Consider the following 26540-nt stretch of genomic DNA (forward strand, 5'->3'; position numbering starts at 1 on the left):
GCAGATATGTTCATGGCGTGAACAGCTAGCTGGCAGATCAAAACTGGTCCATTTAGATTCGGACTTTGCGTCTCTCACTGCTTCACTGCCACCAGACATTCCGCTCGGTCTTTCGTACCCTTCCTGTCGATCCAACAGCTGATCAAGCGGGCTCAATCACAATCTTGAATGTGAACACGTTCAACACCAATCCATCACGCTCAAGAAATAGAGAAGGCGCCATTTTGAAAAGCCTCCGCTGCTGCTACACACTGCGCGCGCGCTGATGGGATGCATGCAAGCATCCATGCACATTCCGCTCATGCGCAAAACGGTGCGCCGCGCGCGTCAGCGGCGAACCCATCTATTCATCTTTTGACTTTTGGCCCCTTTTCTGTACAGCACCACCATCGTCCTACTCACGATCCGAGCTATTCACCGATCGTTCGAGAGTTGGCTGTCATGAATCGGCTGTCATAGGGGGCTGGGCTCATCCGATATCCTCCGAGCGCCTCATTCAACATTCAGAGGTTGCGGTCCGATGAAGATGTCACATGTGTCATCACGTGACTCATGCAGCTCCTGAGCGGGAGCACAGAACAGTCAGAAGAGTCTGCAGGTGAAGGCGTAATCATGCTTGGGCGTTGGCGCAATTTTGGAATAGCCGTAGCCGCACGCGGGCACTTGATCGGTCCATGTGGATCGTGTTTGTTGAAGCCCGCCGCCCACTTGCCATGAAACCGCGCCGAAGGTCCACCATTCAAGATTCTCGTCCTGCCCTTGAATTGCAATACACATTGAGTGGTCTTTAGCAGAGACAAGAGTCCGGAGAATATTCAGTTAGAATGCCCGGTCTCGATGTCTTTCTTGAGTCATATGTCGTGGGCTAACATTCGCAGGGCGAGGCTCATCTGATCTGTGATTCAGGAATCAGCGATCGTTGCGCGGTGAACGTCAGACTGAACTGTGCCTGAAACCCTGAATCACGAATCAGTGAATGTTAAAGGTGGTGGGTGGTGTGGCCGTGGCGGGCCCGCAAAAGCTCAGCGCTGCTTATACGCGCGCGCACGCACGCACGCACGCATCAAGGGCCAGCCAGGCGGCCAGCATGAGCATGATGCAGCGCTCGGGGCACCTCGCTCGCGTGACGAAGCGCTCACGCAGCTGTTCGAGTCCAGAGTCCAGAGTCACAAGTGCATGGAGCAGGTGACAGGCGCAGCTTTACCAGCACGGCGGTGCTGTGCCTGTCTGCGTGGCGTGTTGTGGGAAGAAGGGCATGAATGCTGGCACTGGAGATGTGCCTCGGGATATGCTGGTGCCTCGGGGCTGGAAGCAGACCCCATCGAGCTTGCTCATGCTTCTCGATCAAAGTTGGGCCAAATCCGCTTGCTTCCCGTCCAGCAACAACAAGCCCAAGTCCAATAGCTCATCGATAAAGAAGTTTTGTTCACTCGCCCTTGTCAACAATCAAAAAGTCAATTCTCGCTTGCCAAGGTAGCGCTCAGTCAATCCGTGGTTGTTTCGTCAATCTTCGTACGCCACCCCGTCCCCAATCTGACCAGGTAGTCCTGCAGTCAACAAGTCAGGCTGTTGAGGTCCAAAGCTGGATATCGCAAATCGTATCCCAGCATACCAGACGAAGAGAGCTGCAACCGAGAGCTCCACATCACATCGCAGATTCATTCAGCTCGTGTTCCCGCCAGCCCCCTCCCGCGCTCATAGCCAAGATGGCTGCCGACTCTGCCAACATTGCCACCCAGCCTGCTGCTGCTGCGCCGGCTCTTGCTGAAGGTACTGCAGCTACCAACAATCCTTTGCAGGCTAGTAGCGAGAACCCGGCTGCAGCCGCTGCTGGCGCTCTTGCTGCCGACGACGACAAGAAGGTGAGTGACGCTACTGGTCAAGCCAACCAGCTTAGAATGGGTCTCGAAACTCCGCATATCGACGCGCAGAGTCTGGAACACGATAGCGACCACCAATCCTTGGCTGTCTGCTGACGCAGTCGTCAAACCTCATGCTCTCATCTTCCCCTCTGCAATTGTCACAGGCTCAGCAGGTCTTCGCTGGTGAGTAGATTAGTGCATGCATCGTTTTCGACTATATCCAACGCATTCATGCTGACACTAAAGGTTCTCGCTCCTCTTTTTTGCCCAGGCAATCTGGCATTCGCCACCACGGAGGACGAACTGAAGCAGCTCTTTTCCGAGGCTGGTACAGTGTGAGTGCGAGGGCCATCACCGTCTCGAGTGAGGTGCAAGCCGCCAACGCTGAACTGATCTTGCCGCTGGCCTTAGTACAAGCGCTCAAATCATCACTCGCGGCACTCGTTCCCTCGGGTACGGATTCGTCACCTTCACGACCGAGTCCGAAGCCAACAAGGCTGTCACACTGTTCCACAAGCGCGAGATTGCGGGCCGCGAGATCAACGTGGAGAGCGCCAAGGCTCGCTCAGCTGCCAGAGCTGCTGTGGAGGCAGCTCAGAAGTCCGATGCCGTGGATGGCGAGAAGAAGGGTGCCAAGTCAGCTCGTGGACGAGGACGCGGAGGTCGCCGTGGAGGCGTGAGTAATTTGCGAGAATGATGAGCAGCAATGACATGAGATCCTTACGCTCACTAGGTCGCGTTCGTCTCTTCTCATCAGGCAACCGGACGTCGTCCTCGTACTGATGAAGGCGAAGAAGGCACCGCAGAAGGCGAAGCCACCACTGCGGAAGAAGCAACCGGAACAAAGGCGAGCGCGCCAGCAGCTGCCAAAGCTTCCAAGCCCAAGGGTAAAGCTGGTGTAGCAGGTGCCGCGAATGGCGAAGCCAAGGATGGCGCTGCAGCAGCTGAAGGCGGCAAGAAGGCGAAACCCGCAAAGAAGCCTCGCGAGCCCAAGGGAACGCCCGAAGGCACTCCGAGCAAGACTTTGGTCTTCGTTTCCAATCTGCCCTTCAACTTTAGCGATGCTCAGCTGCGCGCCGTCTTCGATTCCGAGAGTGCGGGATTGGGCGGCAAAGATGCGGTGAAGAGCGCCAAGGTGGTCAAGAGGCCTCACACTGGCAAGACGAAAGGTTTTGGATTCGTCGATCTCAAAGATGAGGCTACGCAGACTTTGGCGCTGGAAAAGATCAAGGGCATCACGGTTGAGGGAAGAGAGATTGGAGTCAAGGTGGCTGTGCAGACGGAACGCAAGGTGGCAGAGGGTGGAAAGGACGATGCGGCAGCGGTGGCTGCTAGCGCTATTGAAGCCAAGCCTGAGCCCGATACCGCTCCTTCTGCACCTGGCGTCTGAGCGGGTGTTCCCCTTTGTTTTTTTCCATACATCAGCTTTTGACTTCTCAGCTTTGTGCGCCCCTTCCCGCTGTGGCGTGCGTGCCGAGCGAGCTTCGAAATGCTCTACAACGTATGAAGCACGTTTCTCCATCGCTCTTCATACTCGACTTGCTCTTCACCTTTGTCCTTCCCCCCCCCCCCCACAAGCAAGCCTCGCTGAAGGGGAAATGTCACAAAAAAAGTTGCAGAAAAATGAAAAAGAATGACGCTGCTGCTGCATGGGCCCTTCTTTGCGCTTTCTCTTCTGCCCTGAAAACACGCATCCAATCCCGCGGCGAAATCTTGTCCCCTGTCTTTCTTGGTGCGAAGAAAAGTTGAAAGTGCTAAAAGGCGCGAGGCCATCGGGGGGCGGAAACTCATCTTGCATTCGTGACTGCCTGTCAGTGTAGATAAGGGGGCCCCAAACGATGGTTGGCAAGCTGGGCACACTGCAAGGCATCAAACCAGAACGTTCATTGAAATGCCCCTGCACGACACCAAAAAGAGGGAGCTTCGAACATTGGTGCAAGTTGCGTACAGTGTGATTTCGCCCTTGTCGAGTCATGCCATTCATGCCGCTCAGACCCCAATCAGAAGAAGGAGGGGGCGAAGGAAATGTTTGGGAGGGAAAAAAATCTTCCGGGGCCTTCCTTTGTGCTCTTTGCCCACAGCATCTAGCCAACACGATCGTGTCAAAAGGAAAAAGGAACCAAGAGTCTTTTTTGCGATTGAGAGGCGAGAGTGCGCGAAAGTTTGTTGAGACCGCAAGAGAGAGAGAGAGAGAGCACTGCATTCAGGATGGTGGAGCTTCGCTCCGAGGTTTGGAGACTACCTGCAGGGAACCTGAGTAGGGAGAGAGCGGCCCGTGTGCGTCAGCTTTCGCTGGTACGGGGACATTGACGGAGTGGGTAGGCAGGTGCGACGAGCGCCTCACGCCTCCTCATGCACGCAGAGGGCTTACCCGCCCCTTCCCTCCACTCTACTCCCTCTTGCCTTTCGCTTGATCGTCCGCTGCGCAACATGGCGTCCTAACCGCCCGCTACTGCCATACCGCCCTGCACCAAGTTGGAACGCTGATGCAAACTCACGATGTTGGATGAGGATGTTGGTTTGGGCAGGAGCACCTTCCCCACCCTCCTCCTCCGAACCTGGCAGGCGAGAAATTCTGAAATCCGCATCCACGAGCACCTGGAAGCTGTTGTGCCAGTGGGCGCCGCCGCCGGCGCGCATCAAGAACGACCAAAGTCAAAAGTCAGCACTGATCAGGCGATCCACAACGACCAGAGGCAGAATACGTAAAAGAGACCGGAGCAAGCGTCGTCGATCGATTTCAAGGAGGAGATTGGACACTTACCCTTTCTTGACGTTTTGAAGACGCTGCACTGCGTTGTCCCCAAAGGCGAAGACCTTGTGGTAGGAGGTGGTGGGTGGAGGACGCTCTGGTTTTGAAAGATGAGCATGATCAGCACCTGCCGCGATGAACTGGGAGACGCTTTCGGTCCACATGAAAGATACAGGGTTCATGTGGCCTCGCGAGATGCCCAAGGCCCCGCAAGGACAAGCCTCTCGAGGCATTCCCCACTCTCCACTCCCGCCGCCCTCTTGCGTTTCTTCCCCTCCCCATGCCCCCCACCCCCCTCCCTCTCTCGGATCCGAACGGCTCCTTCGCTCGGCACAAATCACAATCTAGCCCTTCTCACCTCCATTCTCGTCGGGAGGTCCAAGAGGATCGGTAGTGGCTACCGTGTACCTAGCATATTCCTTTCCAGCCTTGGTAGGTCTGATTTCCGGATCAGCCGTCAACCTGCCCAACAGTTGCATGCGAGCCAAATCTCTCGCTGTCGCGCTGGACGAGAAGCATGCTCGAGCGGGCATTTGCTGCGAAGCCAAGGAGCCCGCAGAGCTTCGAAGAGCTGAGAGGAACGACATGATTGAGGGAGCTGAGCTGAAGCGAAGCGAAAGCGCTGGCTTTTGATGCGTGCGATCAGGGGACTGGGTAGGTGAGATGGAGGGCGATGGACGTAGGGATTCAAAGCGTCCATCTCCTCTTTGCAAATCGTGAATCGCCCTCCCTTTTTGAATCAAAATGCAAAGTAGGGACAAGATCACACTCGTGACTACACGGCACACATGTGACGTGCGACGACGTTTGCGCCCCACAGCGACTGCGCGTACGTGCATGGTCTGTGCAGTCGCGGCGCGCGGTCGCGCTGCGAAAGCACAACGGAAAGGCGATCTCTCTGCGCGGTGGAGCGAAGCGGTCGCGACGCGCCCAAATGAGGACAAAGGGAAAAGAAAGCGAGCGAATTAAAGTGCGCAGATGCGCGTGCGACTGACACAGCAGCAGCGCCATGCGTGCGTGCATCCCGCACTCGCCGAGGCCATCCATCCCATCCCATTCACAATCTCCATCGCCATGCACATGCTGTAGCGATTCGTGAACAGAGCTCTGACACAGAAAGGAGGAGGACAATGTGTGCGCTCGCTCGCTCGCCCGCTCGCGACTAGATTGTGGGCATACCATACCAGCTGCCATGCATGTGGATCAGCTCGTGATTGAAAAGCCCCTCCTCTCCGAGATTCTGCACCTCGTGATGCTTGCCCAGACGAGGGCCTGCGCCAAGCTCAGCAGCAAGTTCATCAACGATGACACTCGGGATCGACGAACCGTGCAGACGCTATACGCGTACACACCCCACTCCCTCTCATCAAAGGCTGAAAGCTGGGCCCACACTCTGAGCGCCAATTCTACATTTTGGCTTTTTTTGCTCTTGAACTTTTCCTTTGCTTGTTGAACCTCCCTCCGTCGGCGATCTGCCATTCCATCTTGAATTCGTGGCCCCCCTTCCCGAAACCCTCGACGGAGAAGCTGAAGTCATCTCTTCGCGGTGCCCTGATCCGCCTCAGACAGCATACGACGCGAGGCGCACGGTCTTCGCGACGATGAGCTGAATGACACGCGTGACATCAAACAAAATACTAGAGTACATGGTCTGGCTGCTTTGCTTTGCTTTGCTTTGCAGCAGCAGAGCAAAGTCAGGCAGCATTGGGCTTGTTGCGGCTTAGATCCGGTGTTTTGCCCCGCGTTAGATGCAGCATACGATCTTTCCGTGATAGCTTGTCCTTTTGCCTGTGCGATGATGCAAAGCTGCGAAAATGGAACGATGGAGCGGACTGGAGGCGAGAGCTACTATTACAATCCTTGGTAAGTCATCCTGCAATCGTCCATAAGTCAGTAAAGGCAGCAGCGCCTTTTGGGGCGTACAGGCCAATCCTTGCATGATTGACCATTTGACTTGCGAGCAGAATCCGTGGAGGACGCTGACGTGCGTCTTGCAAGATCCATGTAGAGTGCGCTTCTAACCCGCGCCCATCAAGAAAGGGGTACTTCTTTTTTGCTGCTCGCATGCAGCTCAGCGAACGCTCAGATTGATCTGCACCTCTCTCGCTCTGTCCCAAACACCTCCCTCCTCCCTTTGCTTCTTCTTGACAATCTCCGCTTTGCGTCTCATGAGAGCTCTGGTGAGGTATTCCTGCACGCTCAAGTTGGACACTCTCATTCCCGCCCCAGGTTCGAAGGAGGGGTCGACCGTGACCGCTTGTGCTTCTGTTCGAGCTGCAGTGGAAATCCCTCTCGTCTGCGCGTTCGGCAAGCTTGATGATGATGATGATTCGCCACTTGGACGCTTTGAATTGGCCGCGGATCGAGACGCCGATTTGGGCGCGTCGACAAGAGGCGTGCTCGTCCCACTTTGCGATTGCTGAGGCGTTGCGCTCCCCGAAGGCGAAGAGACGATTCCCAGTATCTCGTTCACGCTGGTCTGGTCTTGCCCCACCATTCTCTTTGCGCGCAGGTACTTTGCTCTTGAGCTGTCACGTGCCATCATGATCATCAACAAATCCTGCTATTCAGCTTTTCTTTTCAAAAAGATGATTAGGCGCACAGGCTTCGACGACACTCACGCTCCTCGAATCGGAAGGTTCTTCTTGATTTGCTCCACCGCTTCGGCCTCCACAGTAGTATTACGCGCACACCCCGCATCAGCCTTTTCAGCCTCCTTTAACCCCCTCTTCGCAATCTTTTCCGCCTGTTTGCGCTCTTTGCGTTCCTCCTTCGTCTCATCCCTTTTTCTCTTCTTGACCTGCCCACCAACTTCGTCCTTCGCTTCTCGATGCTCCTGCTCGGGCTGCTGGTGCTGCTGCTGCTGCTGCTGCTGGATGCCAAAAGTGTGCTGATTGAGTCTAGCGAACAAATCGCCCAGATCGTTCGCTCCCGCCGGGTTCGATGCGATCCATTCGTCTCCACCCTGCTTTGCCTCCCTCTGAGCTCTCATCGCTCCAATACCTCCCTTGTCCAACTTCAATATGACGCTATCCGCCACTGGGCCCTTTTGCCTCCCCTCTATCAAACTCCCGATCCCCTGACCCGCTTTCCATCCCATCGAGCTCAACAGCTTGTGTCCCGGCAAAGATTCGTTCAAAGACCACTTGGTATTCTTCTTGCTTGCCGATCCCACCAGACGCTGTTTTTGTCGCCCGCCGCTTATGCGCGTGATGCTGCCGCCAGATGAACCTGCCACCAAGCTGGGAACAGCAGGCAATGGCGCTAGAGAAGCGCTCGCAGTGCTCGGAGCCACAGCTACGAGACGTCGAGGCGGTGTGTCCGTACAGGTCGAGAGGCCCGGCGTTGGCTGAGCGGGCAAGGAGCGCTCAATGACGGAGCCTGGGGCCGACCGCTCTTCTACCCTGGCCTGATCTGCAAATGACTCCGCTTGTTCTGCGCATTTACAGGCGCAAACGGTGAGATACGGCTTGGTCAGCATCCAAGCAGGACGACAAGCGGACCAAAGACACGCCTCTTGCGCCCAGTCGTCCGCCACATTAACTTCATGTAATTGCAAGTAGTCGAGGTGCTCTTGTGGTCAAAGCATGATCAATGCTTGATGCTTTATTTGGGCCCCCTCTCGGCTGCCAGACAATGTGTGCTGCGTATGCTGGCACCCCCACAACATGTCCAGCTCTTCCAGCTTCCCACCTCCCTGAGCGCCCTAAGCATACTCACCGCCAAGCGCTTGTGCCGTCTGAGCCTTCTTTGCCTTCTTTACATTCTTTTCCTCCTTTCTTTTCCTCTTCTCTTCCTTTCTCGCCTTCCTATCCTCCTTGCTCTCCTTTGCTTCCACGCGTGCCGTAGCGGAGGTCGGTGCTTCGTCTGCCACCCGTGCATTCGTGACGCTAGTCGCTTGCAACTGCTCCCCACTCCGCTCTGCTTCCTTGGACAGGGCCTTGGCCGCTCTGCGCGCCGCCTTCTCTTCCGGCGACTCTATCGACTTGTCCTTCTTGCTCTTCTTTGTTCGGTCGGCCTTCTGCTCAGCTCCAACCTCTTCCCCCGAATCGCTCTCTTTGCGCTTTTTGGACTTTGGGCTCTTTGTTGTCTTCGAAGCGGCTGCAACCTCGCTAGCAAGTTCCGCTGCGCTGTCGCTCCCTTTGGCACGAGATGCGGACTGGACATCGGCTTGAGCTGAAGCATCACCACTCTTCCTCTGCGCTATGACCGCAGGGTTCAAACCCTGTTTTCTTTGGTCTTGTTCCTGAGGCTGCGCCTTGCCTTTTCCCTTCCCCTTGCCATTCGCGTTGCCCTTGTACACGCTCCTCTCATACTTTTCAGCTTCAGAGATGCACGTAGTATGCGGTTTCCAAGCTTGGGGAGAGTTGAAGACGGTAGAACAATCCAAGCACGTAAAAGGAGCTTTGCATCTCTGATGATGCGCATCCAATTTGCTAAGAACAAGAAGCGAGCTTAGTGTTCAAGAGCAGGCTGAGTGGAGCCAGATGAAAAAGGGGGCAGCAGACTTTTACACCACTCACGGTTTCTTGATCACGTCGAAACATCCTTCGCAGTTGAACGAGACCATGCTGAAGTCGGTCACGCAGTCTGAGCACCTCTGGTGACCTTGCCCGGGCGCGCTTCCAGTCCGAACACCAGCACTAGCCACCAGTGCCAGCGCTCTATCCGTCCGAAAGCGTTTCTGTAGCAGACGTGCGGAGGGCCTCGATGCTCAGCCACGCAAATTGCTCGTGGGTAGCGATCAGGGCAAGCAGCAAGATGAGAATGTGGGGCGGTGTCGAGGAAGGTACAGGATGCGCGAGAAAATGCTCAAGTCGTGGAGCAGGGACGTTAGTTGTGCTTCGGAAGGCAAGTCAGCAAGCCGGAAATCAAAAGAGACTTGATACAAAGATATCAAAATCAGAAAAAAGAGAGTCAACAGTCAAGAGTCAAGAGTGTAAGTCATAAACAAGTACGAGATTCCCCTTTCAAAGACATGGGCAAGCTCAGCTTGCTTGCTGCTGATGCTTCGTGCATCACGTTCCGCCAGGCTGACCTCGTGCCTGTGCAACAGCAGAAAAATCAAAAAATGAAAAAACAAGGCATTCCGGGTTGACAGAGCACGTGATTCAATCTTAGGCCTCAAAGTTTCGTATAGCAACGTCACGTGCCCAGCTCAAACGCCGTGCCCGACGATCATCCTGTTGGTCCTTTTTCGTACATGATGCAAGGTCAATTAATAATCTGAATGTTGTAAACGCCATGGGCATGGGGTTCAAGTCTCGCCAAGGAAAGAAGTGATGGTCAAGAGTGGGGCGAGTCGAAATTCGAGCTCGTTCCACGGAAATGTGGGAGGAGCGCGTGGAGTGTTCATCAAGATGGAGCAGAGCGAACAGCGAGGGAGGATTCACCATTGTCAATCAAAAAGTCGGGAGTTTCAAAGGTGGGTGCTTCCCTGGAGCATGTATCTATCCAAGAATCTCGGCCCAGGTCGAGAGAATGCTCCACTCGATTCAGATTCCCGCACCGTAAGATTGGGAAATATCAGGCTTGGCGAACGAGGCCTTGACCAACGACCCTGCGCCAGATTATATAAAGCCATTGTTGGTTTTGCATCCAACTGATTTGAATTCCAAATGCACTGAAGGCACACATTGTGCATCTTACATGCTCTACATACCACTTCCCTTGCCTTCGCATCTCCTCTCTCAAATACAGCACCTGGGTAGTGCGATCTAGTTTGCAGTCTCGTAACCTGTCACGAGCGACATCGCGCGTGTCGAAAGGCGTGATGTCAGTCGACTACACACCACACATCACAGCGCAAACTCCACACTGCTCACCCTTGGGGTTCTTGCTCTGCCAGTTCCACAGGTCGCGAGACTGAGGACGATTTGACGGACGACGACAAGCGGTAAAGATCAGGAAATACTGCTTCTGTCTGCGTTCGAAAGCGCGCGCCTGCCCCCCACCGCCCTATCTCCAATGAAGTTGGGCTTCCCTTCGCACAGAGACTCACCATCTCCTCGAGATTGTACTTGGCCTTGAAGCCAAGCTCCTTCTCGGCCAGTGTGGGGTCAGCAGTAAGGTCTGGCACATCCCCAAGACGTCTTCCGACAATCTCGTAGGGGTATTCGTAGCTGTGTGACCAATCGCGCACGTCCGCTCAGTCCCTGCCTGCAGAAGATGTCGCAGCTGATCTGCCGCTCGCTGAGGACTCACCCAGTCACCTTTCTCATCGCCTCGACCATCTCCAGAACGCTCATGCCCTTGCCTCGACCCAAGTTGTAGGCCTTGTACTTGCCAGGAGTAGGGGTATCGGCGAATTTGCTGTCATCATCGAGCGCATCGAGAGCGTTGATGTGACCACCCGCAAGGTCCATGACGTGGAGGTAGTCTCGGACGCAGGCTGTGGTTGCGCAGCATTAACGAGCGTCAGTGAACTGACCTTTAACACTCTGGTATACACTCATGACCCATGCTCTTCCCTGCCATGTACACGCAAGTCTACGCCTGTGCGCTCATCCGAACCACGCTCTTCTGCTCCGTCAGACTCACTTCCGTCCGGTGTGGGGTAGTCGTTGCCAAAAATCTTGAGACCTGGGTCTCTGTACTTTCCGACTGCCATCTGAGAGAGCAGCGGGAGCAGATTGCCTGGTTTGCCTCTGGGGTCCTCTCCAATCAGACCAGATGCATGAGCACCAGCGGGGCTGTGAGAATCGCATGGAAAGAAGTCAGGGCGCGAGACCGGCGTATTGACAGCTCAAATGCATTGATCCGAGACTCACTTGAAGTATCTCAACCCGATGGCTCTCCATTCCTTGGGATAAGCATCGCATACATCCTTGATGATGACTTCGCTGAATTGCTTCGTGCGTCCATAAACGCTCTCAGCTGCCAAAGGTGTGGTCTCTGGGATAGGGATGGTCTTGGGAATACCGTACACAGTAGCGCTTGACGAGTACACGAGACGTGTGACCTTGTGCTGCTGCATAGCTCGAATGAGGGTGATCAGGCCTGAAATGTTGACCTCGTAGTAACTGCGCGAATCGGTGCGTGCGGCAGAGCGTTAGCGAAGCCCTCCCGCAGTTGATCCTGACTGGCATTCACAGCCCTGTCAGGCTTGCCTAGCGCTCAAAGGCGAGGAACACGTCTCGACGCGATGGAAGACTCACTCGATCGGAATCTCTCCACTCTCGCCAACAGCCTTGAGGGCAGCAACAAGGATGACGGCCCAGATCTTGTCATCCGCGCTCTTGTCGGCATACTTTGCGAATGCCGAGTCCACAGTGCTCTTATCCCTGAGATCGCCTTTGATTACATCGATCTTCGTAGCTTCCTTGTCTTCCTCGGACGCATCAGCGGGAAGGGCATCCAAAGCAATCTTGGAGACCCTCTCCAGGGAAGTGGGGAAAGAATTGTGGTAGTTGTCCAGCACTAATCGAGGAGCGGATTGAAAGAAAATGGAAGGTCAGGTGGATCCGGAGGACGTGGACTTTTGCGCGTACATTCGACGTTGCAACCTCGACAATTTTGCTCGCTGTGAGATGCGCAGAAAGAGCTGATATTGGAGCACTGGGTGAAGAGGCTTGCATAGACTCACCGGTCACCTTGTAACGACGGGTGAGAAGGACGCAGAGCACGACGTGAGAGCCGATGTATCCGGCTCCACCGGGAATGAGCACGCGTTGCTTGACCATCTTGATCGATGAGGCGGAGGGATGAGGTGGGTTCCAAGCAAATGGTGGATGAGGTGGATGGTGGTTCGAAGTGCTAATCGATGCTCCAGCTCTGGTAGCAAGAGCAAAGATGGCCGAGAAGCGGTGGGCAGGTTATCGTATACTGTGATTCGTGATTCTAGCTCATGCGGAAAGCGACGACTGCCGTCAGACTCCCGCTGCTTTGCTGCTGCGTTCGGAACAATTTGAGACAAAATTACGAATCTGAATGCTTAGCTAGCTTGCGCACGCACAGAAAGCCTCGCATTCGTGCTGCTGCTGCTTGCCGCCACTCGTCGCGACTCAAGACTCAAGACTCAAAGATTCGCACTCGGGGCTGCTGCTGCATGCTTCCTCATCGTGATGCATATGCTGCTGCAGCACATGCACATGCGTGATGGGTGCTGCGTGATCGCGCAAAGTCGCGGTAAGGTGGTGCGGCAGGAGGCGCACGCCAGAAGCAACGCGCGCTGCCTCGCCCAGCATATGATGTGCAGGTTGGCGGACGATGCTCATGGACGCATCGCTGATGCTGCTCTGCTGCCCTACTCCCTAATCAGAATGCATTAGGTGCACGCAAATCTTGATGTCTGCTCATTCAGATTCGTGATTTTCGGACGCACGCTGAACTCTGACTGGACAGGCCGGGCTGCAGCAGCGCACGGTCCTGCTGCGCACACCCACGCATGCAGCATCATATAGCCCGTCCAGAGAAGCGTCCGCCTACGCATCACAACAGACTCTTGACCGCACCTCCTCCACTCGTGACTTACACGACTCGTGACTCTTCTGATTCACCTTCTGATGATGATTCGTGATTCAAATTCAAATTCTTGATTCGCATGCTTGAACTTTACTACGAGCACGTGATGCCCGTTGTAGGGCCTAGATTCCAGATTCTCGATCCGAACATTCACGATTGCTGCCTTTAGTCTTGAGAGCATCAGAGGCAGCCTTCGAGCGAGTCGCTCAAAGTCATTCGTCGACGTAGGCGTCAGTATGAATCAAGAAAGAATGGCCCCGACACACCGCTCGAAAGGCTAGGAGAGTCATGACTCTATATTCACATGACTTCGAATGACAAGCTGCGTCAAGGTCTGGGTCTTCGAGCAGGTTCGAACCACGTATCTCTGTAGGTCATGATTGGATCGAGTCGCGTCAGCTACAACCACTTCGACCGCGGTTCGTGGGTGAAGCATCATGCGCGCACTCACTCGGGATTGACGACTACAGTTCTTCCCTTCTTACCATCTCGAGCTGTTTCCCTCTTCTTGTCCCTACTGAGCGCTTTTCTCATATCTGCAAAGACAAGGGTTCGACACGAAAAGTATGTGCCACTTCCGCGTCAGCATGCCCGTCTCTCCTCGACGGCTCTCATTGGTCGACGCTACGCCCGAGTCCAGCGAGACGTGATGGAGAAAAAACGGAGAGCACTCTGCAATACTCACCCCATCCGTTCTCGTCAGTCCCTCCTGCTCCTCCTCCAGAGTAGTATTTGTCTACCGTGCGGTACACTTCATAACCCAGCTTTTCGTACATTGACACGGCGAGGTTGTTGGAAGGTCTGACGAACAAGTCTACAAAGTAAGACTGCAAAAGGGGTGGCGCGTCAACGTGTTTCAATTTCCCCCATTCTCATTCCGATTTTGCTTCGCACCATACTACGTCCCCGTTCCCCAACGCATCCATTCACATTCGCGTTTGAGCTCACGACTCACATTGTACACCTTTTCACTGGCATCCTCCAAAAGATTCATCAGACCCTTGGCCACTCCCAACCGTCTAAATTCGGGCGCGACAGTGATAGCAGTAACGTGACCATGCCTCTCCTTGACCCTTTCCATGCCTGTATCTCTTCCTTCCGCTTTACCGATCACATATCCCATCATCGATGCGTGGCCCCCTTCAAGCGACGCACCGTTCCGAGCCGCAGACTTGATATTGCAAGAGCCGCCACTGCTGCTGCTGTACTGAGTGTAGCATAGCTCGGGCCACTTGGAAATGTAGGTGAGGTAAAAAGATAGAGAATAAGTCTCTGTCCAATGATCTAGGTTAATCTGGTTGAACTTGAATAGGTCTGTTGCCCTAAAAGGCGTCAACAAAGACATGTCTGGACGCCTTGTGGGACAAAGATGTGGGTATGTGCGCTTGTGTTCAGTAGCTGCTGGATGACGGCGAAGAGGGTGGGACACGTGTGTGCGTACGCTGCGATGAGAGCGCCTGAAACAGCACGAGGTGAGCAGAGAGCAAGTTGAATGGCGTGGCGTGGCGTGGCGATGATGATGGTGATATGGGTGATTGCCTTGAAGAATGATCCAGCGGCAGTCGCTAGCACAGATCAATAGAAGATGCTGATCGCCATCTTGGTCGGATCGAGCCTCACGTCATGAGTCTTGAGTCAAAGTGGAGAGGAATGCATGGGGACTGTCACGTGGTGCGTCTGCCGAGCGCTGCAGTCAAGGATCGAGTGCGCACGGACAGAAGGCAGGAGGGCTTTCGCGCGGAGCATGGCGCGGCCGGTGTAACTCCGAAGCTCATCCGGAGCAGTCTCGCGCCTTATTCCATGAACAGGTGCAAGTCAGGGCAGAAGCTCTTTCCTTGCTCACCCTCATCACCTTTCTCCACTCTGCTGCTCCGCCTCAGACACAAGCTCATCTTGCCACACTTGCGAGCATGACCGAGCCCATCAAACTACGCATCGGCTATGTTCCCGAGCATTTCTCTTCTCCCTTACTACAGCTAGGTCGTTCGTCATGGGGACTTGCTCACCTAGAACTCGTCTCACAACCCAGCGGCACAGGTCAAATGCTCTCCTCCCTCTCATCTGATCAGGCCATGCAGCAAGAACAGAAAATAGATGTGGCTGTTGCGCTTACAGAGAGTCTGATTGCTGCACTTGCCAAAGGAAGAGAGGATTTCAAACTTGTGGGGAGTTACGTCAAGAGCAGCTTGAATTGGTGAGTCTGGCGCTCCGGAGCGGTCTGCAGCGAGGAAGTAGAAGGCGCGGAAAGTCGGAGTGAGAGCATTCATCCTGATTGCTGAGTGCTGTGCTCGCTGCATGGAGCGCACCAAAAGTTGAGAGCGAATCATCACTCCGACTCATTGCAGGGCTGTCATTACGGGTACATCGCCACATGCCGAGCGATACCAGAGCATTGAGGACCTCAAGGGAGAGAAGATTGGCATCAGCAGAGTAGGCAGCGGTAGCATGGTCATGGCCAGCGTCATGGCCCTGCTGCAGTAAGTGATGCTGAGCTCTACCACACGACAGCGAATCTAGCCACTAATCAGCACGACCCTTTTCACCCTGCACCGCTCGCAGAGGATGGACAGACAAGAATGGCAAAGCGTCAGAGGTGCACTTTAAAGGTAAGAGTGAAGCTAGAAGAAGGAATTTGCGCTTGTATGCTGTCGAACTACAGGGCAGCTGCTGAATTGTCACGATATCACGCCCAACTTCTGCCCTTGGTCCAGTGCAAGATACGTTCGAAAACTTGCGCAGAGGCGTCAACTTTCCCCCCAAACAAACTTCAGGTCCATCGGCGTCATCGCAGTCAGTCTCTTGTCTTCGATGCGCATGCCAACAGCAAGCGCAGCAGAGCGCAAGAGATCTGAATTTGCTCACACTTGCATCGTCTTCTTCGCCCCCAGCGCGCCTGTCTCCACTGCAAGTGGACAAATCAGTGCCGAAGACTTCGCAGATTCTGCCGAATCGTACGTGTCTAAATACTCCGACGGCTCTTCTCAGCCTTCGCTAGGAGCACACGTCTTCTCGGAAGGATGGAAGTATAGTGCTGCGCCTGTTCCTCTACTTGAACGCTCTTTCGATCTGCTTGCCGATCCAGCTAGACAGAATGAGGAGGCTCGCAGGACAGTGTTGCGCGTGCAGCAGGTCATTGCTAGGAGCTCTACTTGGGGCACACCGGTGCTTTATTTCAGAGCGAGCACAGCGGGTAAGCTCAGCTCTCATTCGGTCGAATTTACGCTCGCTTTTTGACATGTATTGCATCGCTTTGCTGATGTCGCGCGACCACAGAAGGAACATTGTTGACTCTACCGGAAATCGAGAGCTCCTCATTGCTTATTCGAAATACGGGCGAGAAGAGCAATACCACTCTCCCAATCCACACCACTTCCGCACCGACAGGCCTGGACGCAGATGCTCGGAATGCACCTTCAGAGTGGGCGTCGTTGTCGCTAGGCAACCATCCAGTGACGGACGAAACATGGATCATGCTTCATCCTTGTCAAACAGCTCCTTGGATCTCCCTTTTGCGCTCCAACGACGCCTCGTCACAAAGTTCTAGCAGCTCGAGCGGCGTGCAGTACATCGAAGCCTTTATGAGCCTATGCGCTTCGGCCGTGCAGATGAGGTCTGATCAGAGCAGACCTGGTGCTGAGCAGGGCCCATCGCATCGTTCTGAGCATGGCCAATCAGTGGAGAAACCGGAAACGGCTGCTTTCATGTGGGAATGGTTCACCACGAAACCTTTTGTGGACTCTGGAGAGGTGAGTGAAAGCGCCGCTGGGAGTCAGGATGGAGAGAGATGGGTGCACGAAGGCTACTGACAGGCACGCCTCTGCTGATACTGCACACTGCGCACTTGATGCTACAGGTGCGCTTCATCGGAAACGTACCGACTCCCTGGCCCAGCTGGAGCATAGCCGCATCCGTACCCACCGTTCTCTCCAACGCTTCATCGTCTGCCTCCTCCTCCGACTCTTCAAAAAGTCTCACCAAGCTGCACATCCTCAGCGACTTTCTCCATCGTCTTCAAGCTCAAATCGTTCAGTTCACGTCGGACGAAGACGAAGCATTGCGATTCGTGCAGAGCGAAATGGGCTACGAAGCATCGGATGTGAGGCTGTGGTACGAGCGTGTGCGCTGGGTAGGAGATTCGCGTTCTTCGCTCGAAGAACAGCATTCTGTTCATTCGTCCAGCGTCGCTGCAAGCCAAACGCACAAGGGGAATGTGAAGACGAAGCAGACGGGACAAGATACTTCTACCAGCACAGTCTCCAAAGAGACGCTCTTGAGCACCCTACAAACCCTCCTTCGAGCCGGCGCTATCCCGGCGCCCAGCTCAGACGCAGACGATACGAACGACGCAGCCGCGTGGAATGTCAAAAGCTTCGTCCAGGCTTTACCCGGCCAGGGTGTCCAGTCTGGCTTGGTCGATTGAAAAAATTTCAATCATATATGTTCACGATCTTGCATCATCCATCTTCATCGCTTGCCACACCTCCCTGTCATTTTGTTGATCAACTGACGCCCACTTCGTGACTTGCCGCATCTCACTATAAAGGACGAGCCGCGTCCGCTGGCGTGAACGAGAAACATGAGCTGAGGAGACTTGCAAGCCGTTTTTGTAGGGACAGCTCTCGCACCCATTCTTCGGCAGCGAGCACACTCGTGACTTGCCGCTCGCACCATCGACGTTTGGGAAAAAAGGTTACATTTCAAGTTGAACCACGCTCAGACGTGTGGGCGTGTTCGAAGACTAGCTAAAATGATTTTGGCTGCGGCGAACCGCCCAAACAAAACGCCGAAGACTACCATGCTCAAGGTCGTTCCCTCTGCCGACAAGGTGGCCAGACAGCAGCTCGAAGTCCAAGGCTCATCATGTCGTGGCAAATTTAGTAGAGCAACTGCTGCAGTAGTCAGATCTCCTCGTCTTCATCCTTGGTGATCTCAGATGGCTTGAGCATACCAGGCACAGCTGCAGCCTTCTCTCTAGCTTCTGCAGCCTCAGCAGCAGCCTTCTCCGCCTTGTCATCCTGAAAGAGATCCTGATTATCTCCCTCCGAGCCGGCCAGCTCACGCGTCGTGAGCAGAAAGTCGCGCATGAGAGAGCTGTACGAGAAACTACCATGGTAAGCTTGAAAGGCAAAACAGCACCAACATTGCTTTGCAAACTGACCGGAATTGAGAGTCACGACCGTTGAGGTCAGAGTGGTAGGCTTCGTGCATGTTGAGGTCGCGCAGCTCAGCCTTGCGGAAGGTCAGTGCGCGCATGGTGGGATCTTGTGAGACGCTGAGCTTCGACAAGCCTTCGAGGAACGAGTCTACATATTTGGGATCGACGTGCGGAAAAGCAGTCTTGAGCCTGTTGAAAGATTGTAGAACAATGTCAGCATCTGCAGACACCCCACTTTAAGGGTCCCAGTCACTTACAAATTGGAGCAGTACTGCAGCAGGTACGAGTGGTTGTCCGTAACCCCTTCTGCCAATGGCACAGAGACCTTTTCGAACGCAACGGTTGCAAAGATCCGAGCCAGAAGCATGCACTGCAGTCTGAAGCCAGCTTTATGATCTGGCTCTGTCAGAACGAAAAAGACATCTTGCACGACTGGCAAAAGGTATTGCTGGTAGAAGCCTGCACTGACTTCCGCGCTTTCCTGAGCGACATTGGCAAACAGCTCCAGCATGGTGTTGAGTCCCTGCTCGGCAACATCGCGTTGAGCATGCTTGAAAGCCCATACGAGGGCATCGACGAAGAGCTTGAACTTGGATGGGTCCAAAGAGAGCATCGCTGGGAAGCACTGTGCATTGATGGCGCGCAGCAGCTTGAAGAAGCCAACACGATGCTCTGGGTACTCTGCAAAGTCTCGGTTGATCATGCCTAGCGTGGGCTCAAAGACTGCATCGAGTATCGGCGAGATCTTGTCGGTGAGCAGTGCACCGAGGCGAGCGGTGATAGTGGTCATGACGTTGAGCACCTCAGCCTCTCTCGCAGGCGGCACATTGTTGTGATAGTCCCCGAGAATGGCGTCCAGAAGAGAGGGGATCAGATTGACGTTCACCTGCTCCAGGTCTTCGGCGCGCTTGACGTAAGTCTCGACCAGATGCAATATGTCCTTTTTTATCGTGCGCAAGCCGCGCACCAAAGGAGTCTTTGTAGCGATGAGGCCGTCTGATTCCACCTTGGCGCTGATGACTCCGCTCACGCTTCGGTAGAGCGCGAGCATATCGAGATAGATTCTGCCGATTTGTGGTAGGAAGTAGGTGCCGATGGAGAAACAAGCCGAGACATTCGTCTTGAGGACATTCGACAGAATCTTGATGTTTTCAGAGTTGTTGAGGACGTCAACATTGCTGTGTGCTTGGGACATGAGAGAGTCCCAAGCACTGTTTGGCAATTCCATCAGCTTGCTGATCAAGCGTTCCTGAGTCGGCTTGTTCGGTTGTGCAGCAATCATGTATCCGACCGCTTCGTAGAAGGTGTGGACTTGATGCGCTTGAAGATCAACAGTGATGCGGTGCAACGTACGAAGGATCTCGTCGATGAAAGGCTCCTGTTCGTCCTTTTGTTGCATGACGAAGTGTCGCCTACATTTTTGAGCGATCTTGATGAATGTGTCGCACGCCATGTCCTGCACACCCTCGTGGGTCTCGTGCATGAACTCGAAATTCTTGTTGACCACTGTCTTCAGGAATTTCCAGTGAGCTTTAAGGAAGCGTGGATATTGGCCCACTATATACATGATGTTCGAAGCGACGACCGCCTTGTTGTCTTTTCCGCGCTTCATCTCGCAGAGGCCCAGGAGATCCTTGATGACTGTGACCAGGAACCGCTTCTCTGCGTCTTCGCCTGTGGGCGCAGCCAGCGATGCATCAGCAGCGGCACGCCTTCTCGCTCGCTGAGTCGAGATGGCGACTCACTCATTGCACCCGAGATACTGCCGATCGCCCAACACAATGTATTGAGGTTGCCCCAGCTCCATTCGGATCCGTCTACTTGCTTGGACAGCTTTTGTGTCATGATCTCCTCCGTGTCGAGGGTGTCTAGATGCGTCAAGTAGACCAGCACCTCTCTCATGGATTTGTACAACACGATGGTATCGCTCTCTTTCATGAATTCTCGCACGATCTCTCCTTCGTCGTTCTCCACCACCAGGACCTGGAGGCGATTCGCGCATTTTGTCAGCAATGGGAGCTGTCCAGAGGCTGTCATAGCCACCAAACTCACCTCTTCAGGCTTGACCATGCGTTCGATCATGACTAGACGCAAATTGCTGAGAATCTGGCCGTACGTGTGCTTCCTCAAGTCGAGCGAAGCGGCAGCGCCAGAGGACCCGTTGCCCAAGCTCAGCCCAATAAGAGGATTCATTTCTGCCATGGGAAGCGTTTGCATCTCCTCGTAAAGCTGAAGCCAAGTGACGCAACATTTGTCAGTGCAGCGACACGACGCGCTTTGCCCCAGTACACTCACAGACGCGACGAGCTTTGACCAGTACTCGAGACAGATCTTAAAAATCTCTCGTTCCGGCACTTGAGAAACTTTGATCAGGTAAAGGTGCGCATTGAGAAGGACCTCACGATTCTCCGCATTTTCCACAAGGTGCAAGCGCTCATTCAGGAAGTTGCACAAAAACAATGCCAAGTTGAGAATCAGCTCTTGGTCATCGTTTGACGAAGACTCGTACGCTTCGGCGAAGTCTGTTCATCACAGCAGCCAAGTGTCAGCGAGGAGCGCGACTTGAGCAGTGAGATCTTCAGTATTACGACTCACTCGTGCTTGGAGGGATCATGCGATTGACCGAGGTCATGACCATGTTGAACAGGACGACGAACTTCTCATCGTACGAGTTAGTCTTGATCTGAAGGCCAGCGATCTCCGACAAGCACTTCAGTGTCACATTGCGATACTCTGGTACTTCGAGGAACTGTAGTGCAGAAGATGGGCGTCAGTCGCAAATCGCACGCGAATCACAAGTGGCCATGTATACTGCGTCTCCCGCGATTTTGACTAGCCCAGGCAATCCCTGCGTCGATAAGCGCCACTCACCCTGTTGATCAGCTGATCAATCACGTTGGTCTCAAAAATGTAACCCAAGGGAATCCAGTTCAAGAATTTGAGCATAGTTTCCAGAGTGGCTTGGATAAGGCTGGGCCTTTGAGCCTTCTCGAGGACCTCGGTGCACAACTGAAACACCTCTGCAAACTCTCCGCAGATTTGATTCTTGAGATTTTGGGTTTTTGTCGTGGTCATCTGCTCGGGCGAAAAGTCGAAAATCTCCTCCGACAGCAAGCGCAGAATAGCCATGTTGTTCTGGCAGATGGATAGAGAGGTGCGTGACGACGAGACGATGTCGGAAATAAATGTCGGCCATTTGTGGGGCCACTCCTGCTTCAGGATTTGCACAAGCGTCACGTTCAGCTTCTTGAGATAGGTGCGCTGTGCCCTAAGCGAAGCCTCATCGGACGAAACACCAATGATCGTCTCGACGATGAAGTTGCGAATGCCTATGAGACGGAATCAACAGCTGAGTGTCAGCAGCTCGCCCAGCTCGCGTTCGCCAAGGCAGTACTCACCTTGCTGCTGATCCTCGGCCAGAGCCTTCCACTTGGTCAGAATCAGTTTGTCAAGGATTTGCAAAGCGATGTACTGGGAGCAAACGTGCAAAGACCCGAGATCAGCTCAGGGAGTGTGCCAGAATAGGTGAAGCCTTTGCTACGTCCAACCACATCGCTCCTCAAGCCACGTTGATCTCTGAACAAGCGCGTTGAGGGACTCACCTTTGAGTGTTCGCTCGAACTTTGCTGAAGAATGGCGGGAACCCGCTGCCACGCCTCCGGATGCTCCTGGAATTGAGCAAGAACTTGTTGCGCCATACGTTGCTACGGCAGTGAGATGATACCCGACCAAGGATGAGCTTCCTGAGCTCCGTACCGAGCATTGATCGCCGCGAAACGCTAGTGGCGTGGAGGGCACTCACGTCTTCACGGGCGCTGCCAAACATGGCGCCGACGACCCGGTCCAGCAGGCTAACATCAAGATCCTGGCTGAAATCGAGAATGCCCTGCAAACAATACAGTGTTCAGCATGAATGTTGAAAAGGTCAGCACGTGTGCTGACGATAGGAAAGAGCCTCGGGCGGTGCCTCGACACTCACGTCCATGGTGCGTGGGTTGAGGCTCCAGCGGAGCTGTATAACTCGAGGTGTAGCGCCTACCTGGATGACAGACTGTTGGTTAACTCTTGCCCGACTCGGACTTCGATACGCGAAATCCTTGACGGAGCAGATCGTCAAGATGGCCTGCGTGTGAGAGTGATTTGAGGATGAGGGTGTGCGAGAGTTGCATGTGCACGAGTGGAGATGGACAGGTGCTGCTGCTGGTGTGAGCATGCACCTCGATGCGTGCGCGCGACGAGACGCGCCTGATGCTCGCGCTGAAATTGGTGCGGACGCTTTCGTACGAAAGAAGCGCGACAGACCCTATATGCTGTATATGCTGTATACTCATCCGGCTCACCATTCGTGACTGCTGCAACAGGTCGTGCTCACCTTCACAGAGCGATGATTACCCACAATGTCACACGATCCTACACGCCTCAGTCACACGCTTGTATAAGGCAGCTCCTAGGGCGTTGTAGATGCCGCACTGCGCATGTCCTAGGCTGAAATGCTAGTCAGCCAAGAACGACATCTTCGTCCTACGACCGACCATTAGCTTGGCGTTGTGATGGCAACGAATGGGGCGAGGATGGAGCGGCGGCGGCCTGATGCGCCCTTATGCCACAAGTGCTACCTCAGTGGTTCCAGGCGATTTCGTCTCTCATATAAAGTCCGCTTCATCAGGCTGCGGGAGGTGTGAACGCCTTTCTCATCAATCTGATCAGACTTCAAGACCGCAGCGTTGGGTCCAAACCCACAGATTGCCAATCATGAGTTCACACTCAACTCGTCCTCCTCTGCCCAGGTGGCTCACACTCAGAATTTGGAACGCGATGCGAGGGCTCAGCAGGTTGCCAAGCTGACACACTCTCTGATTCACCGTCCACCTTTAGTTCCACGTGAACGGGACAGGCGTCATCCAGCACGCTGCAGTCTGAGTCGTGATTCGTGGTGGTACTGAAACAGCCCGTGAACATGGCCTTTGAGCATCCTCGAAGTGACCACCCACACTGACGGACTAGGGGCTATGATTTCTATCGTCACGCTCCTCATCGCAAAGACGTCTCCGAGAGACACCAGATCCTCAATCACGAACGTTGAATTCCGCTTCCAATAGTCCTGGTGAATACCGCGCACAATCACCAATGATTGACGCTAGAGGCCAACAAAGATAGAGCCGTTGCGTGTATAGCCTCGGCCAGCGCTCCAAGCTGAGCGGCTCATTAATCAGACGCTGAAATATTAGTGCTACCTTGTGGTCATGCGTCGCGGAAGGACCTTACAGACACCAGGTGATGATCGCGAATGGCCAAATGGCAAGCCGTACAGGGTAGAGCAGCAACGGGTCAGACAAGCGTCGGAGTCATGTATTGTCCGTTTAGATTGCTGCGTGACTCATCAGTCAGGCACCCCTCTCAAAGGAGAATGTGCAACAAGCACACTCACGACTGCGGTGCGAACGTACGGAATCAGCGCTTTGTAGCCGATTCATGTCACGGATTTCGTCATCCAGACATGCGAGCCAATTTGAATATTGCCAATAATGGATGGGTGCACCAGAAGCCGTTGCTGCCACAATCCCTGACCGCGCAGCAATCGCGAAGTCTGTGCAGCCCTGCTTCCGTGGTCGGATGCGCGGACCGCGCTCTTTTTGCTTGTATAGATGTTCCCCACTTTGACCAAAGTCATTCTGGCCAATGGGAGCGGGAAGGCATGCGGATACGGCGGGGAGGTCAGGTGCTCTGCTGGAAGTCGGATCAAGATCGATAGGCTTGCCCAGGAGACTGCGGGTCCAGCGAAAGTACCACCCCATAATCCGCAGCGTTTCGTGACTCGTTGCGCTGCCTGCCTTGCATGGGCTCGTGACTCGTGACTCGTTCCACCCGGTGAGATTCCTTGATTTTTGCCCTGAACCCACGCGTCCAACGCGCAAAAGAACCTGTGCTGATGGCTTCCTGCTGCGCGCTTTCCGTGCGCAGGCGCAGCAGTCGCGGTGCACTGAGCAGCGGGACTCAGCACGCATGGCTAGCGCACTGGGCCCATCGAGCACCTTTTACGACGACAGCTTCTTGATTGGTGTCACGAGTCGTACCCCGGTGATCTTTGGTCAAACCGCTTGAGCGCTGCGCGAAGTCAACAATGGATGAGAAGCCTCTTGATTCGGCGAAGCGATAAGGGCCGAGGGAGCTGCGCATGATCGGCTGCATGGCGCGCCGCAAGCGTCTCAAGAGATGACGCGGTTCAGAGACAGGAGACGCAGGAACGACGTTAGTCTGAAGAGGGAGTTGGGTGTCCGCTCCCCCCTTCTCATGCCGCAGCAGCATCGATACTCGTGACTCACACTAAGGTCAAGCCCCTTCCATCTAGATATGCAAGCCATCCCGAGCTGCACACATGAGGCCTTGACGAGCGAGTCACTAGCGAAATGCAAGACAGAGTCATGGGAAAGTGATGCTGGGTTCAGGGCGGAAACCTGATCGCAAACGTGGGTGCTGCGATGGCCTCTATCTCTGCTTTGGTGGTGGTGTCTAGCGCGCGTCAGACGCGACGGTCGTTGTGGTCGCTCAGGTCAGGTCAACCATCGCATGAACGCTACCGCTACGCACGTATGGGACTCAGCACGGAGAGCTCAGCCAGGAGAGGCTGCTTCATTACGCACATCCTTCCCTTCTTTCTTGACATCAAGTATCGCAGCTGTCCCATCCATTCGGAGGAAAGGGCCTCGGCTCGGCATTCCTGCGTTCCTGCATGCTGCTCAGCAATCTTCCGTCGCCTACGGCCTTGAGTCATCAAGGCGCTCGGGACGCCCGAGAGCTGACGTAGATAGAGCCCGCAACGTTTTGTAGCAGGAGCTCTCCAACCCTGGCGCGATTCGCGTAGCACCATTGGGCTCAGGGCACAATTCCACCTTACGCAATGACAGATCAGTCGAGCGAACACTCATGTCGATCGCAGCCTATAAGATGCGTGATCGAAGAGAGCTCCTCGCTCCCAAAACTCACCGCATCTCAACCTTACTGCAGTACACAAATCGATATTTTGCAACGCTTCAGCCCATCCCACCACACATAACTGTCGAAAGTTCAGATTCAGGTGATCCAGCCTTCGCTACTCAGTCCTTTAGCTTCAGCTTAAGCATGATCTTTGCAAGAGCACCTTCAAGCATGACCAACAAGCGCTCCATCACGCCGCCCGGCTCCTCTTCAAGCCCGCCAACGCTCAGAAGAAAAAGGAGAAAAGGAGAAGCACGGAAGAGGAAGGCGATGAGGCAGGCGCATCGACCAGTGGTTCATCCACACGCAGCCAAGGCGGCTCAAGCAAGGGGTGGAACATCTTCCGGAAGACATAGAGAACGAAGTCGCAGTCGTACTTGAAAGAGACTACATTCGCCCTCTCGGGTCATTGGTACCGAGCCACTCGTCGCTGTTCAACCAAGTCAAGCAGAAAAGCTCAGAAATCGCAACTGTCACCATACTCTTGATGCACTGTGTCACGACCGTGACCATCCCGAGTCCGCCAGAGCCATGCCAAGACTGCGTCGCGCTGCTGCCTCCAGGTCCTCCAAGTCTGAAGACCTTCCGCATCGATGGCGACTGAACGGTAACCAGCAAACAGGCTGTCACCACTCACGGGCTGTCACCTCCCAAAAGGACAGCCATCCCAGAATCAATTTCTGGATCGCCTGCCTGGCATGCTGGGCTCCTTTGCTTAGATGGACAAGCGCTTCCTCAAAGCTTGCCTGATACGCTCCCGATATGCGTCTTTCTTTCATCACTCGCTCCTACCACTCCAAGAGCGTCTCCCCCGATCCGCTCTTCATCTCGGCCGCCGTCCTCCCATCCAATTGTCTCCCTCGCTGTGTTCGATCTGCTTTCGCCTTGGACCTCAAACGCTCGTAATGAATTTCTGAATGGATGGGTATCACATGTGTAGCAGGATTTCTTCTTTCAGCACCGTCGCGCTTGAGCGCTGATGAGCGAAAGGTTCCGGCATTGAACTTTTGACTCACTCGTGACTGATGATTCAAGATTTTGATTGTGATTAACGAGCCTGATGAAGCGCGTGCAGCCAACATTTTGCATGCCAAGTCGAGCGGACTCGGACGAGTCGACGAGGCAACGATTTGAATTGAATGTGAATCAAAATTAAGAACAAGAAGTCGCAAAGGATTTGATTTCGAATTTTGTTCGCCCTGAAGATTTGAGCGTCGGCGTGTGGACGATGCCTGTGAAATTCGGCGTGCAGCAGGATGGTCCGAACGCACGGACGCAAGGTTTCACATCAGCAGCATTTGCGCGGTTTTGCGCGCGCACGCGCACGTTCTCA

The 26540-nt window shown here is 54.3% G+C and overlaps 8 protein-coding genes across 8 annotated transcripts; 3 read left to right on the top strand and 5 right to left on the bottom strand.

Moving 5' to 3' along the window:
• Positions 1 to 1706: 1706 nt before the first annotated feature.
• Positions 1707 to 3252, top strand: IE81DRAFT_330811 (hypothetical protein; the record flags this gene model as incomplete). The annotated part of the gene is made up of 5 exons (XM_025515209.1): positions 1707 to 1862; positions 2027 to 2045; positions 2134 to 2197; positions 2274 to 2538; positions 2596 to 3252. 5 exons carry the CDS (start codon positions 1707 to 1709, stop codon positions 3250 to 3252), a joined length of 1161 nt encoding a protein of 386 aa, XP_025368683.1.
• Positions 3253 to 3667: 415 nt separating this feature from the next.
• On the bottom strand, positions 3668 to 5319 carry IE81DRAFT_324382 (nucleic acid-binding protein). Its single transcript, XM_025514217.1, has 4 exons — positions 4973 to 5319; positions 4627 to 4711; positions 4361 to 4467; positions 3668 to 4115 (listed from the first exon to the last, which is right to left on the bottom strand). The coding sequence occupies exons 1-4, from the start codon at positions 5199 to 5201 to the stop codon at positions 4066 to 4068; spliced, it is 471 nt and encodes a 156-aa protein (XP_025368684.1). The 5' UTR covers positions 5202 to 5319; the 3' UTR covers positions 3668 to 4065.
• Positions 5320 to 6452: 1133 nt separating this feature from the next.
• On the bottom strand, positions 6453 to 9550 carry IE81DRAFT_170480 (hypothetical protein). Its single transcript, XM_025510619.1, has 4 exons — positions 9138 to 9550; positions 8335 to 9068; positions 7236 to 8049; positions 6453 to 7142 (listed from the first exon to the last, which is right to left on the bottom strand). Exons 1-4 carry the CDS (start codon positions 9182 to 9184, stop codon positions 6686 to 6688), a joined length of 2052 nt encoding a protein of 683 aa, XP_025368685.1. The 5' UTR covers positions 9185 to 9550; the 3' UTR covers positions 6453 to 6685.
• Positions 9551 to 10273: 723 nt separating this feature from the next.
• Positions 10274 to 12533, bottom strand: IE81DRAFT_324385 (UDP-glucose 4-epimerase). The gene is made up of 8 exons (XM_025514218.1): positions 12200 to 12533; positions 11772 to 12033; positions 11385 to 11636; positions 11155 to 11306; positions 10819 to 11005; positions 10616 to 10736; positions 10440 to 10479; positions 10274 to 10351 (listed from the first exon to the last, which is right to left on the bottom strand). Exons 1-8 carry the CDS (start codon positions 12294 to 12296, stop codon positions 10332 to 10334), a joined length of 1131 nt encoding a protein of 376 aa, XP_025368686.1. The 5' UTR covers positions 12297 to 12533; the 3' UTR covers positions 10274 to 10331.
• Positions 12534 to 13159: 626 nt separating this feature from the next.
• IE81DRAFT_324386 (putative N-acetyltransferase 5) lies at positions 13160 to 14662 on the bottom strand. Its single transcript, XM_025514219.1, has 4 exons — positions 14033 to 14662; positions 13763 to 13904; positions 13529 to 13613; positions 13160 to 13444 (listed from the first exon to the last, which is right to left on the bottom strand). Exons 1-4 carry the CDS (start codon positions 14420 to 14422, stop codon positions 13405 to 13407), a joined length of 657 nt encoding a protein of 218 aa, XP_025368687.1. The 5' UTR covers positions 14423 to 14662; the 3' UTR covers positions 13160 to 13404.
• A 229-nt stretch (positions 14663 to 14891) lies between these two features.
• IE81DRAFT_341972 (hypothetical protein) lies at positions 14892 to 17561 on the top strand. The gene is made up of 7 exons (XM_025515676.1): positions 14892 to 15271; positions 15423 to 15554; positions 15637 to 15683; positions 15789 to 15867; positions 15966 to 16267; positions 16351 to 16823; positions 16931 to 17561. The coding sequence occupies exons 1-7, from the start codon at positions 14988 to 14990 to the stop codon at positions 17495 to 17497; spliced, it is 1884 nt and encodes a 627-aa protein (XP_025368688.1). The 5' UTR covers positions 14892 to 14987; the 3' UTR covers positions 17498 to 17561.
• A 150-nt stretch (positions 17562 to 17711) lies between these two features.
• Positions 17712 to 22217, bottom strand: IE81DRAFT_358742 (putative CRM1-nuclear export factor, exportin; the record flags this gene model as incomplete). Its single annotated transcript, XM_025516705.1, has 12 exons — positions 17712 to 18168; positions 18236 to 18421; positions 18490 to 19906; positions 19978 to 20215; positions 20285 to 20461; positions 20528 to 20754; positions 20828 to 20981; positions 21104 to 21561; positions 21631 to 21703; positions 21835 to 21936; positions 22035 to 22118; positions 22212 to 22217. 12 exons carry the CDS (start codon positions 22215 to 22217, stop codon positions 17976 to 17978), a joined length of 3315 nt encoding a protein of 1104 aa, XP_025368689.1. The 3' UTR covers positions 17712 to 17975.
• A 2480-nt stretch (positions 22218 to 24697) lies between these two features.
• IE81DRAFT_170780 (hypothetical protein) lies at positions 24698 to 25903 on the top strand. Its single transcript, XM_025510620.1, has 2 exons — positions 24698 to 25459; positions 25533 to 25903. The coding sequence occupies exons 1-2, from the start codon at positions 25157 to 25159 to the stop codon at positions 25809 to 25811; spliced, it is 582 nt and encodes a 193-aa protein (XP_025368690.1). The 5' UTR covers positions 24698 to 25156; the 3' UTR covers positions 25812 to 25903.
• Positions 25904 to 26540: the final 637 nt, after the last annotated feature.

Source organism: Ceraceosorus guamensis, assembly GCF_003144195.1.
Source record: "Ceraceosorus guamensis strain MCA 4658 unplaced genomic scaffold IE81scaffold_41, whole genome shotgun sequence".
In the NCBI taxonomy this organism is placed as follows: domain Eukaryota; kingdom Fungi; phylum Basidiomycota; class Exobasidiomycetes; order Ceraceosorales; family Ceraceosoraceae; genus Ceraceosorus; species Ceraceosorus guamensis.

Excerpts from the sequence above, each read along its gene's own strand:
- IE81DRAFT_324382 (XM_025514217.1), bottom strand. The coding sequence starts at position 5,201 with ATGTCGTTCCTCTCAGCTCTTCGAAGCTCTGCGGGCTCCTTGGCTTCG. Across the intron at positions 4,712-4,972 it reads ACCTCCCGACGAGAATGGAG|AGCGTCCTCCACCCACCACC; the intron begins GTGAGAAGGGCT and ends TTTCAAAACCAG. Across the intron at positions 4,116-4,360 it reads CAACATCCTCATCCAACATC|GTTCCCTGCAGGTAGTCTCC; the intron begins GTGAGTTTGCAT and ends CTCCCTACTCAG.
- IE81DRAFT_170480 (XM_025510619.1), bottom strand. The coding sequence starts at position 9,184 with ATGGTCTCGTTCAACTGCGAAGGATGTTTCGACGTGATCAAGAAACC. Across the intron at positions 9,069-9,137 it reads TTCGACGTGATCAAGAAACC|CTCGCTTCTTGTTCTTAGCA; the intron begins GTGAGTGGTGTA and ends TTGAACACTAAG. Across the intron at positions 8,050-8,334 it reads GACGGCACAAGCGCTTGGCG|AACAAGCGGAGTCATTTGCA; the intron begins GTGAGTATGCTT and ends GTAAATGCGCAG.
- IE81DRAFT_324385 (XM_025514218.1), bottom strand. The coding sequence starts at position 12,296 with ATGGTCAAGCAACGCGTGCTCATTCCCGGTGGAGCCGGATACATCGGC. Across the intron at positions 11,637-11,771 it reads AGTGGAGAGATTCCGATCGA|TTACTACGAGGTCAACATTT; the intron begins GTGAGTCTTCCA and ends CGATTCGCGCAG. Across the intron at positions 11,307-11,384 it reads ATCGGGTTGAGATACTTCAA|CCCCGCTGGTGCTCATGCAT; the intron begins GTGAGTCTCGGA and ends CGATTCTCACAG.
- IE81DRAFT_324386 (XM_025514219.1), bottom strand. The coding sequence starts at position 14,422 with ATGTCTTTGTTGACGCCTTTTAGGGCAACAGACCTATTCAAGTTCAAC. Across the intron at positions 13,905-14,032 it reads CCAGTGAAAAGGTGTACAAT|TCTTACTTTGTAGACTTGTT; the intron begins GTGAGTCGTGAG and ends CCCCTTTTGCAG. Across the intron at positions 13,614-13,762 it reads GACTGACGAGAACGGATGGG|ATATGAGAAAAGCGCTCAGT; the intron begins GTGAGTATTGCA and ends TTGTCTTTGCAG.
- IE81DRAFT_341972 (XM_025515676.1), top strand. The coding sequence starts at position 14,988 with ATGACCGAGCCCATCAAACTACGCATCGGCTATGTTCCCGAGCATTTC. Across the intron at positions 15,868-15,965 it reads GGTCCATCGGCGTCATCGCA|CGCGCCTGTCTCCACTGCAA; the intron begins GTCAGTCTCTTG and ends CTTCGCCCCCAG. Across the intron at positions 16,268-16,350 it reads TTTCAGAGCGAGCACAGCGG|AAGGAACATTGTTGACTCTA; the intron begins GTAAGCTCAGCT and ends GCGCGACCACAG.
- IE81DRAFT_170780 (XM_025510620.1), top strand. The coding sequence starts at position 25,157 with ATGTCGATCGCAGCCTATAAGATGCGTGATCGAAGAGAGCTCCTCGCT. Across the intron at positions 25,460-25,532 it reads GAAAAAGGAGAAAAGGAGAA|CAAGGGGTGGAACATCTTCC; the intron begins GCACGGAAGAGG and ends AGGCGGCTCAAG.